Source organism: Lepidochelys olivacea (assembly GCF_965140295.1).
Source record: "Lepidochelys olivacea isolate rLepOli2 genome assembly, chromosome: 10".
NCBI classification, from domain to species: domain Eukaryota; kingdom Metazoa; phylum Chordata; order Testudines; family Cheloniidae; genus Lepidochelys; species Lepidochelys olivacea.
Genome location: NC_140420.1, coordinates 6,899,485 through 6,912,119, shown reverse-complemented (window position 1 = coordinate 6,912,119; position 12,635 = coordinate 6,899,485). Strand labels below are relative to the sequence as shown.

Below are 12,635 nucleotides of genomic sequence, written 5' to 3'. Positions count from 1 at the left end.
AGAAGACACCAGGGGGGAGGGGGGAAGGGAGAGGGAGCTGGAGGGTTTCTGGCAGCTGCAGTTCCCAGCATGCCCTGAGGCAAGGAGACGGCAGCAGCCAGGAAACTCCATGCAAGTTGGGACCAAGCATCAGGCTGTTTCTCCCTCTGGATCCCTGGGCTCTGGGGTGGGGAGGGGACTGGGTGTCTGGGCTGGGGGAGCCACGTCTGGGCTATGGGTATGTGTGTGGCGGTATCTGGGCAAGGGGAGGACCCTGTGGCTGGGCTCTGGGGGGAGAGGGGTTGTGGGTGTCTGGCCCCTCAGCTGGGCTCTGGGGGCGGGGGAAGAAGGGGACAGAGAAACAGGAACTGGGTTGCCATAGGTGTTTCTTTAACTCTCTACTCTTGGGGGAATTTTTGTATGTGTCTGTATTGTCACAGGCATACTTGCTGACAGGTATTTTGAAATAAATTACCAAAATAATTGAAACTGGTGTGATTATGTAATATTATTTTGACAAATAAAAGTTGCAGAATTTTAAAATATTGTGCCCAGAATTTTAATTTTTTTGGCGCAGAATGCCCCCAGGAGTAGTTGTTCTCGGATTTGCCAGGAGTCATTGTAATTGGTATTTTGACAGCACAAGATGCGTACATAGTGCTGGACAACAGAAACTGTGCCAGACATTGAAACGTCCCTGCTCTGAAGGGCTTACCTACAAAAGGCACAGAACACCAAGACCTTGAAGAAAGGATTAAAAGAATGGGATGATCTTAAAGAGTCTACTAGGACACTGAAGGACCCTCAAGAAGAACAAAGATAACAGACAATGTTATAAAAATGTAGCTGACAGATGTGCGACCCATTTACAGTATTATCTAAAATGCAGACATTGTCTCTAAGGTATTGTGACTAGATAATTTTTTTGCAAATACATTGAATTGGAAAATATTTCTTCCCTCCTCCCACAATTTAGAGTGGTTAACTCCTGCATGTCACCAACGCCAAGAGAGAATTATTTCAATCCATAAGGTCATGATTTTACCTGGAGAGTGTGGCCACGCGAGGCATGTTCTTAATAGCCTTTGCCTATCTCAGCCAAGAAAAGACAGCGGAAGATGGAAACAGGAGGAAGGAACAACGAACAACATAAATGGCAACTTCAAACTACTATGTGAAATCCCCTTAAAATTTGTAACTACATGAGCTCATGTATGCACAATGCCCTATAGTGCTGGATGTGAATAAACTCATTGTATCACTGTGGGAGTGAAGTTTAGACTTTTTCCTCAGTTTAATAGGGTACCATGCATGGAATCATCATGCAGTTTTGCTCTAGTTGGACAGGCACGTTAAATCATCTCAAGTGAGTAAAAATCTCCAGTGAATTATATTTCACTTGTGTTAAGTTATTTATCTCTGCTTTTCAAACATTTCATATCTGGTCTATCAAGGTACTTATATGGCTACCCTCACCACTGTAACCGACTATATATTTAAAAAAAACTACAACAAAAACCCAGTCTCTCCTTCTCCTATAGCAGCCAATAAACAGGAAAAATAGTCTGATTAATCTGAGCTCAGTTGCGGCTTTGTTGTAGAACAGCTAATTATAATGGGTGTTAGTGTTATAATTCAAAAAGCAGAACGAAGAAAGAGAACAAGAGCTAATGTATGAAAGATACTCTGTGCACCATACATTTGTAAAATCATTTATAAAAGTACAAAATGATTAAGGAACAGACAAAATTCCAAGGTGCTTTACATTATCTTCATCATTTATATTTACAAAACACATTGTTCAGCTTTACATGCATAAGGAATTCTAGTACTACAAGTAGTATGCTTTATTTAATATTACTATGGATGTGCAGTGGTTCAGAATGTGTTTTTCTTTGTGCTTGTTTTTCCAAAGGCTTTTTAATGTCTCAGTGACTTATAAATAAGGTGAAATAATACTAAGTCTGGTCTTCTCATGGTATTTGAAGTCAAAATTTGCAAATCTATGTACCCAAATACAGTCTCTCAAATTGACTAAATAATCAGATGTCTCACTATGGATTTAAGTTCTGTAGTTTGGACACAAAGAATGGTGGAAAGATCATAAGAAGACTAGAGCTTGTGTTGCTTTGGACTAATAAATGGTTCCCCTAAGGGGAAAAAAGCACACAGAAGACAAAAAATACAAATATTTAGCTATTTGGGTTTATTCAACCCAAATGCAGAGCTCTAATATCAGCTTTTCCAAGAGTCATGTGAAAGGTCAGGGAAGGGAGGACATTCGGGGTATGTCTACACTGAAGTAAAAAACCTGTGGCACCGAATCTCAGTGGCCGGGTCGGCTGACTCAGGCTTGGGCTACAGGGCTCAAATTGGCAGCGTAGATGTTTGGGCTCAGGCTGGCACCTGGGCTCTCAGACCCATCCCCCTTGCAGGGTCTCAGAACCAGGACTCCAGCCCGAGGCCAAACATCTACGCTGCAATTTTGTAATCCTGCAGCACAAGTCAGCTGACCTAGGCCAGCTACGGCCTTGCCCATGGGTCTTTTATTGCAGTGTAGACAAATCCTCAGAATGAAGGCCTGTCTTTGTACCCTCAAACTGCAGCCAGCTGAGAATAGTGTGTTAGCTTTGGTGCTGTTGCCATGTACTGTCATAAGAAACAACCTGATGACAATTTCTAAGGTTATACAAACAGTGAGGAAAACCTTCATAAATCAAACTTGAAATTCAGCACGTTATTTTCCTTACCACGTTTGTTGGTTATTGAAAGCCATGGTATAGGACCCATATAAACAATTACCTGCCTCACAGCCTATCCTGGACTGTCATTCGAATACTGGAATTTCACACATTTCACTGGAAAAAGGCTGATGCCATCATCACAGAGTTATTACTTTAGCTTATTGTGGAATTGAGCACACAGAAGAGTTGGGCTAAGAGGACAAGGGGAGAAGTACCTTCAGCAATAACAAAGAAAATGCACAAATTCCAAAAAGTTGCATAACCAGGAAGAGGTGGCCCTGACTGCTACTCCTGGCAATCCCTTACAGCAGAGGGGATTTGTAACAGCTTGGACCAGAGGATTCCCCTTTGCTTATGGCTGAGTGCATGCCCTTTTTACTCAGGCTGCGTGCTCTTTTCCAGATCCTCACACTGTGATCTATTTCTCCCACAGTATCTGCGCTTAAATCTCAATAGTGCCAATGAGAGGTAAATGCACGAAGCAAGGGGATATTAAACACTTAGCTCTCTGTAAACTCCTCCCGCACTTCCCCCTAAAACAAACCACTTTTTTGTTGCTGTTGGTGTGCTTAAGCTTGACTGGGGGAGGGGGAGGGAACTGGAAGTGTCATTTTCTTGTGTCTCATAGTTTTTTTAAAAGCAAAAGCCAAACTGCTTTCATTGAAAATTTTGGAAGGATTTACTCTTACTGTATATCAAATATTTTAGCAAGTTAGTTCTAAAGCATTTTAAAATGGGATTATAACGGAAAACTGCAGTAGCAGCCTGAAGAAGAAATATTGCTTTGGCAGAAGAAAGTGCATGAATGTTTCACTGAAACATTCTCAGATTCCCTTCCTTTTGGAAGGTATGGCCATTTGAATTTCCCACTACCACTTCAAAAACATTAGTACACAAGTTTAGGCCTGCACTGATGTTTGGAATACATTGGAACTATTTTTTAAAAACAAATGTAAACTGGCTATTCATTACCTAAAAAAATGTACAAAAGGTTATGATAGAACGGTATTTTGCAACACACCTTATGGCTTGAGCTTTCATATTAAAATAGAAGATCAGTACAAGTATGGTGCTTGCCTCCCATATGTGCCTTTGAAAACCTCCCACCCACCAATCATTTAATGGTTATGAATCCCATCTGTAAGAGACACTATTGAAGGGTTCTGCATGTCAGACGGGCTTACGTCATAGCCCAACTTCTTCATGTCTTTAGTCACCACATTGAAGGCAATGGTCACAAAGCCTTGGGATCGCACCGTGGTCACTAAAAATAGGAGGACAACACCATTAGCCAGTACAGCTGGTTGAACAGTCATTAGATGTCCAACAGAATACCAGGACATGGTTGTTTTCAATATGCTCAATTAACCTTCTAAAGCATTAACAAAGAAACGGAATGGCCAAGATCTGGTCCATAGTCACAGAGGAGTTAGAGACAGTAATTCCTGATCATTTACCTTCTCGGCCTTCTCCCTGCGCTACCACTTTTGGGTCAGTGAACTCTGGGTGTCTTCCCATAAGCCAACTGAGAGAAGGAGAAAAGAAAACAACTCACTGACGTGTCACTTGGTAGCATTTAGGTGTGTTATAAGGAAGGTTCATCGTATGCACCGATATAAAAAAAAATATGTTTCCCCCTGTTCATAGTAGGAATTTTTAAAGCTTGATACATTTTTTTTCTTTATACTTATCTACTTTGATCAAAGATAAATGTCACCTCTGGACTATTGACCACTTTTTCTTTTTTCCTAATTTCACCTACATTCTATTAAATGTAAGTTATTTCTGAGTGAGGGAGGGTCAGTTTATGTCAAAGATATTTTAATAACACCTAACTTTAAGGATCTGGAGGGGACCTAATACTTTGCTATGCTGTGTAGTATCTGTGTAAACTGAATCCATTTGCATGTCATTAATTAGAAAAACAGCTATAACAAATACATATTGGACAGGGAAAAAGTTATGTCCATGAGTCCTCATTCAGGAGAAATTTGTGCAAGTCTATGCTGTACCATTCCTTTATAGATCGTGTTTTGGGTAGGTGGCCTAAAAAAATAAAAGCCTTTGGCTAACTTATTTACAGCAGTATTTTATGACTAATTTAAGGACAGATTGCGATACACCTGCTCACACTGGGCCCTATCCAATGTGCACTGAACACAGTGCAAGTCTTTCTGTTGACTTCATTGAGCATTGGACCAGGCACATTGAGTAATATCTTATGCTGCGAGAAGTCCCACTGAAATGAATGGGACTACTTACTTGTGGAGTACAGTACCACTAATGTTGAGGTGTCTATGATTCTATCACAATCTAATCCTTCAAGATTAGCATGCTAAAACTAGGAAGTGTTTACTCTCAGTGGAAGTTCTTTGTATAACCACAGTAAACCAGGGTTTAAATTTGCCCACAGATCATTAATTAAAATAATGTAAGGCCTCACCCCACTGGTTCTATTCTAGCTGCCCCATAAAGGAAAAGCTCAGTCATTGAAATATTATGAAATGCTTTCCTGCCTCTCCTCCTGATCCTTTCACTCATATTTTAAAATCCCTACTATCTATCGCATTTTTACGCTACTCTACCATAATGCAATTTCTAACACATTATACTGACAGTGCCATAACAGGCCAGCAGAAGGTTAAAAAAGCTGCCCAGACTTTGGGAAGAATTCCTGTTTTTCTTTCTTTAATATACATCTCTGAGGCAGTACAGTTTGTTCTCTGGTGCCAGAAGTTTTCATCTGGCAAAAAGAGAAGTAGGTGCAGTGCGGTCATGATTATACTACATCCATGTGTTTATTAAAACATACAGAGGCTAACCTGCCTTACCTGATTACAACTCTCTCTCTTTAAACTCAGCTATATTCCTACTGTTGCAAAGCTGTTTTACGTCTTAACTCCATGTTACGCACTACTAAATTGCTTAACCTAGTCAACAAATAGCCCAAATCATTCCACAAGGTGTTTCTATCCCGCATGGCCGGTATATTTCAAACTCTATTGTCAGAGACATTAAAACAGCTGAATCTAACGGAGGGCCCTGTGATATTTCACAAACAAACTCTGGGACTCTATCAAATGTTTCCCTCTGGACCACGGCTTTTAATACAGATTGACAAATCTGTCTGAAATGTTCAATTAGCTCAGAGAAAACAGTTACTACTGGAGTATGAATGATGGAATCTTCACTAAGAAAGCCTAGCGGGTACTGCGCCAATGTGTGTGGCCCTTTACCAGACAAGGAGGAAGGGACTAGTGGACAATTCAGTTTAGAACAATTCTGAAGAACAGGGAGACCAAATCTGGATTCACTGCACAATGCAGTGTCTAGATCAGCTGTACATAACCTCAAAGAGCCATTCCTTTAACAGAGTTGCAAAAAGCCATACCAAATTACATGTACCACACAATAGTTAATATATGTTAATCAGAACAGATAAAGCTTATAACAGGAGCAGCAGTATTGGGGCTCAGGCAACCTCTAACAGTCCCACGTCATCACCAGTTTCAAGAAGCCAAATTCTGTCAATGTCCTAACCATCTACAGCTTGTTTCAATGTGTAATTCCCACCCACCGCAGCTGGTCAGTAGCACAAATTCAGAATTAATCAGTTGGAGTGAGAGCAAATATGAGTTTTTCCAGCAATCAATGTATCATTATCAGGATGTCACCTGACAATTTACTAAAAACCAATAAAAGAGCCACCTGCAATGCAAGGATCAATGGCTACTGATTGAATGCATCTTGCCTTCTGATTTTATTGCACAAAATGTAATATAATTACTAAATCAGATTAGATTTTTAAGTGGACAAGTTGCACCCACTGCAGCAGGATATGGGATGTCCTATTTTCTACAAACATTTCCTGTGAAGCCCAGTGTCTTCATCAGTTCTGGCTCTTAAATACTGAGATTTTATGCCAGGATGGAGGAAAAAAAATGAGGGAGAAAAACAATAAAAATTCATGTATATAGATGAAAGAGGCAGTTACTGTTCAAGAAAAAGAACAGATTACAACCAATAAATGCAGACACTCATTCTTAGAATGTAAAAACGTCCCTTGTGGAACAGTCCAATTATATTTTTAAAACATATTATGCTGTACTTAACATTCTGCATCCTCATAATGCTTGTTTTCATTATGGAGTAATTCCTGCAGCAGATGTTGCTGAATTACATGAAGAAAAATAAGTGTAATACTAGTGAAATCTATTCTAGAAATAAATGAGTGTGTTTACGTCAATTCTACATAGGAAGCCAGTTTGGTTTGAACTCTTACTCGCACAATTTCATCAGTGTCAATGTTTTTTCTTTTGGAAGCTTCAGAGAATAGAAGGGAATGTGTGGTTGTTTGCCTTTGCTATCATTTGGTGGCTACTTTTCAAAAAGACATAGCTCTATCTTGGCAGGAATACAGCAAGTGCTTTTCAAATTCACACTTTCAAATGCATGGATAACAAAAAGGATGAAGTTACAGAGCATTACTCCAAGCAGATTGCTAATGTTAAATTTTAAAGTAAGGCTTTGATGGATAAAAACCACATTGTCCATGAAACTCATTGGAATGTCTTTAACCCTACAAAAACTCACAAGTGCGTGCACATTGAGTAGTCAGAGACACCACCAATTAAAACAAAAATGTCTTTTCCCATGTTACTAACACCACCTTTGAGTATTACCTTGTAATTTTTTGCAGCTTAGACGTGGATTCTGGAACAAACATAGGAATGGTTCTTCTATGACTGAAATGGAATTGATAAAGAGAGAGAACTTATTGATGAAATGCACCAAATGCCAATTTCCAATACTCCTGCATTTATTATGATAATGAAAGTCCAAATACAGATTTAAAAAATCAGGTGAGACATCCACAAGTAACTTGTAAGTAATGAACTCAAACTTTCCTATGTACAGCTTGCATGGGGAACTTGCAAAGGGCACAAGAGATAGGCCAGCTCGGAGAGCACCTTCATACCCAAAGTACAGTCCTCCCGACAGACCGGACAGTGTTGAAACGAAGACTTGCAGGCCCAGATCCTCCAAGGCATTTAGGTGCCTAGCTCCCACTGAAAGCAATGGGGATTCGGTGCCTCAATGGCTTTGAGGATCTGGGACAGTGTGTTCAACTGCCCTCCCCCATCCACAAGTTAAAACTAAACCTGCACTGAATAAAAAACATCAAGGCTCAGGTCCAATGACCAAGGGTTTGTGCCAGAGAATAGATTCCATACCCATGGTGTAAGCAAGCTATAGAGACACTTGGGGGGGCACTTATTTTGGCTCTGATTATTTTACTTTAGAAAATACAACAAGAGGCAGCTGAGATCAAATTGTATTTGGGAGGAACATTTGAAACAGAAACAATAACCACTCATTAACCCACCTTCCAGGTATGAACGGAACATGAACAGCTCCATAACCTCGGACGACATCATTTCCAAAAAGATCAGGTCCATAGACACTTACCACTATTTGTGGCCCTTAAAAAGAAAATAGGAGTTAATATAAGGGCAAGGACAAAGAAGGAGATGGATTTGGCCCTGTAATTTCTTAAACTCATTCCTAACTTACTACTATTTAACATTACCTGAAAGCAACTATAAAGTGTCAAGAACTGCAGGTCCAAAAATGTATTTATCTATCTGTATTAGGGAACTAAAAGCCAGTGGGTATAAGAAAGCAAACGGTGTTAACTGTATTACTGAATTAGTGTAAAGCTTTCTGGTGTCTAAGAAATACTCTCATTCAGGAAAGGTAATTTTAAAAGATTAAAAGAAATATGGTACCCCACAGAGTGCACAGAATCTACTCCAAGCAAGTTTAATTGCCAGAAATGATAAAGGGGGAGCCCACAGTAATTTCATCTTGGGAAACTTCAAAAAATGAATTGCCTAAAGCACCATCAAGAGAAAACACAAACTGGACTCAGTAGAACAAAAGTAAAAAATGAATCTGTAATGTTGGGTTTTCCTTCATTCATAAGGCAAAAGGTGACATGCAGAACCATGCATATTTGTGACTCTCCAGCAATTGCGGGGCATAGTCTCCCTTATTCAGGTCATGTCAGCATATGCTATGAAGACGCATCAAAGCGCTTTCAGCCTACCATTTCAGAACCACAATCTCCATGTACCAAGTACCTGTATTCAGCCACACATCATCTTTGTGGTTTACTTACAGCCAGAGGGGTTGGTACTTTTAAAGGTGATGTCAATTGGAAAATTCCACACAAGGGCTTGCTGTGCATCTCTGTTTTTAGAGGTGATCTGAGATATTCCCTCTTCCAAACCCTAAAACAAGAGCTTACATATTGTACAAATACAAGCTGCTGATATTTACTCACATTACAGAGTGGAAAGTGCATATGCTTTTAGCGTATATAAAACTTCTTTGCCTGTTTACAGACAGACCATCAGGGCCAAGTTCCAGTCCCTGCCCCAAAGAACTTACATTTTTAATAACTAAAGCTCCTTCCCTTCAATTTGTAAATACAATATTTTGCATGTCCAAATGCAGGGTTGGGCGTACAAATTGATGCAAAATTAAACCCATTTAAAATCTGACCCTTATTCATACTAATTTGCAAGTAGCTAATCTTATCAACATTTATGAAAAGCATTGACTGGATTCATAATAACTAACAGAAGTGTTTTGAATATGTAAACCACAAGACAAGGGAAAAGTATAACTAAACCAACAACACCACACAGCACATACACAGCATTCTAGTTTTTCAAAGCACTGTACCAACATTAATAGATCTTTGCACTTCCTCCGTGAAGTGGCAAGGAATAATTAAACTCATTTTCTAAATGAGGGAATAATAAAACACAGACAAGTGAAATGACTTGCTCAAAATTCAGTGGCAGAGATGGTATTAGAGTTCAGGATATATTCCCATTGCTGTTCTCAGTTCACTAGACCAATGGCTCTCAACCAGGGGTCCGGGGTCCCCTGATGGGCCATGAACAGATTTCAGGGGGCTCGCCAAGCCAGTGTTAGACTTGCTGGGGCTCAGGTCAGAAAACTGAAGCCTTGCTATGCGGGGCTGAAACCCAGAGCACTGAATCCTGCCACCTGGGGCTGAAGTTGAAGCCTGAGCAACTAGCGTTGCGGGGCCCACTGTGGTGTGGGGCCCTGGGCAATAGCCTTGCTTGCTACCCCCTGATGCCGGCTCTGGCTTTTATATGCAGCAAAAAGTTGTTGTGGCACATCGAGTTTTTATAACGTGGGGGGGGGGAGGGGGAAGAGGAGGAAGGGCGGCCTCAGACAGAAAAAGGTTGCGAACCCCTGCACTAGACCTATTGTGTGTTTTTCCTGAGTTATATGTATTATTTGTATTAGTGTAGCACCTAGGAGGCCCAGTCGGGGACCATGACCCCACTGTGCTCGGTGCTGTACAACCACAGAACAGACGGACAGTCCCTGCCCCAGGGAGCCTACATCGCGAATACCCACCAGCCTAAGCCAGTGAACTCCACCCCGCCGCGCGGTACGGGCTTTGGGGCCCCGGCTCCGGGAGGCCCGGCCGAGGGCAGCCGCAGCGGGGCACTTACCGTGGTGGGGGCCCAGTCGGGGCCGTAGACGAAGCAGTACTTGCAGTAGAGATCGTCGAACTCGGGGAACTGGAGGAGAGACGGAAGAGAAGGTCACTGGCGCGGGGGAGCCGGCTGGGGGCTCATGCCTCAGCTCGCCGGTGCGCTGGGGCCTTTCCCCGGGCTCGCCCTGGCTCTGAGCAGAGCCGCGGAGGGGGGGGGGGCAATGGCACCGGGAGGGGAGATGCCCCACAAGGCCCCCCGAAGGTCGAGGCGTCTCCAGCGCGCCCCTCACCGTGGCCCCCGGCCGCGCTCTCGTTCCGCCGGCACCCGGCGGGGGGAAAGTGGGGGGGTGGCGCCAGGCTCCTGCCAGCCGGGGCCAGAAACGGGGCGGGGGAGCGCGCCGAGCCTAGCCCGCTTACCCGGGCGCTTTCGATCTGCCCGTTCACCATAAGCAGGAAGACGGTCGGGGCTGGGGCTGGGGCTGCGGCGGCGGCTGCCATGGCGCCGGGGCCCGGTCCGTTGCTAGGGCCCGCTCTCCCGGCCCGCCTTGGATACCGGACGGCGCGGCGGCCGGGACAAACTTCCTGCCAGCGAGCGCAGCGCGAAGCGGGCGGGCGCTCAAGGGGCTGCGCAGGCTCTCAGGGATAGAGCCCTGCTTCTCCCCCCCCCCCCCAATCCCCTTTGGGATCCCGCCCCAGGACAATGGGGGTGCTACCCCTACAAGGAGAGGGGCCTCCCACACCCCCACCCCAAATAGAGGGGGGGGCTCTTTCACCTGCCCACGGCCTCCAGTGGGTGGGGTGCCGGGCACCCCGGGGCCCTGGCTACAGCAGAGCAATCTGCACTGATGCCCCCAGCGAGCTTGGTGTAAGCGTCTCTCTTGCCCCAGCAGAAGTCGGTCCAATTAAAGATATTTCCTGACTCACTAAAAAAGAAAAGCAGTACTTAGGGCACCTTGGAGACTAACAAATTTATCTGAGCATAAGCTTTCGTGAGCTATAGCTCACTTCATCGGATGCATTCATTTTCCACTGCATGCATCCGATGAAGTGGGCTGTAGCTCACGAAAGCTCATGATCAAATAAATTGGTTAGTCTCTAAGGTGCCACAAGTCCTCCTTTTCTTTTTGCGAATACAGACTAACACGGCTGCTACTCTGAAAACTTCCTTACTCACTGTGTCTCTCCAACACCCGGGGGACCTACACGGTGACACGGCCACTGGAAACGCACCAAAAGGGCACCGGCGCGACCCCTACGTTACAAGCGGACTTGACAGAAATTAATTTTGTTTGTTTGTTTCACAAGATGGATGTTTCTTTTTAAGCATTTTCTTCTATTTTTAAGCCATTTCAGTTTTCACAGTTGTGCAAAATTACGGAGTTTATGCTTTTATTTTTATCTATTTACATTTTCACAGTTGCAGGAAATGATCGGGGGAGAGTCAGACAGTAATTATTTAATGAGATAGATGCTGAGATTGAAAAGGTTAAAGCGTTATAGCTGTTAAAACCACAAATTGTCAATGTTGCGTGTCAGAATAGACAACATATAAATATTCTTAACTCAAATTCTGATAAGTTCTCAAGCAGCATTTTTGGTACTTTGCCTATGTGTACATTTCAATTGCTATCCATGGAAATATTTTTCATGGGTTTCCGTATTTTCGTGTACTGACCTTTACCAATAAAAATCTAATCCTTCCAAACCGATTTACAAGAGTGTGGTACATCTGCATCAGGGGATTTTTGCACCAGGATCCATACACCTCACTGTTAGTGTCAATTACTCTAACACAGCCAGGGCCTTGTGTTCCATGGACCTTGGAGGCCCTGTCATTCATCTCACCTCTGACTCTGGGTGCAGTGCTTCTCTGCCCAGGAAAATTCCAATGAACAGGGTATAGAATCATAGAATCATAGAATATCAGGGTTGGAAGGGACCCCTGAAGGTCATCTAGTCCAACCCCCTGCTCGAAGCAGGACCAATTCCCAGTTAAATCATCCCAGCCAGGGCTTTGTCAAGCCTGACCTTAAAAACCTCTAAGGAAGGAGATTCTACCACCTCCCTAGGTAACGCATTCCAGTGTTTCACCACCCTCTTAGTGAAAAAGTTTTTCCTAATATCCAATCTAAACCTCCCCCACTGCAACTTGAGACCATTACTCCTCATTCTGTCATCTGCTACCATTGAGAACAGTCTAGAGCCATCCTCTTTGGAACCCCCTTTCAGGTAGTTGAAAGCAGCTATCAAATCCCCCCTCATTCTTCTCTTCTGCAGGCTAAACAATCCCAGCTCCCTCAGCCTCTCCTCATAAGTCATGTGTTCCAGTCCCCTAATAATTTTTGTTGCCCTTCGCTGGACTCTCTCCA

General features: G+C 43.2%; 1 protein-coding gene across 2 annotated transcripts in view; it reads right to left on the bottom strand.

Annotated features, from left to right (window-relative positions):
* Positions 1-10,820, bottom strand: part of B9D1 (B9 domain containing 1) — a 28,687-nt gene extending 17,867 nt beyond the window's left edge. The window contains exons 1-7 of one of the 2 annotated variants that reach the window (XM_084641278.1): positions 10,684-10,820; positions 10,283-10,351; positions 8,905-9,016; positions 8,110-8,206; positions 7,406-7,468; positions 4,181-4,248; positions 1,724-3,987 (exon numbers count right to left, since the gene is read on the bottom strand). In XM_084641278.1, coding sequence (XP_084497404.1) covers positions 3,842-3,987; positions 4,181-4,248; positions 7,406-7,468; positions 8,110-8,206; positions 8,905-9,016; positions 10,283-10,351; positions 10,684-10,764 — 636 coding nt within the window. In that variant the 5' untranslated portion in view covers positions 10,765-10,820 and the 3' untranslated portion in view covers positions 1,724-3,841. Of the gene's footprint in view, positions 1-1,723; positions 3,988-4,180; positions 4,249-7,405; positions 7,469-8,109; positions 8,207-8,904; positions 9,017-10,282; positions 10,352-10,683 lie in introns of those variants that run through there. The other variant, XM_084641279.1, reaches the window with a different exon arrangement.
* Positions 10,821-12,635: the final 1,815 nt, after the last annotated feature.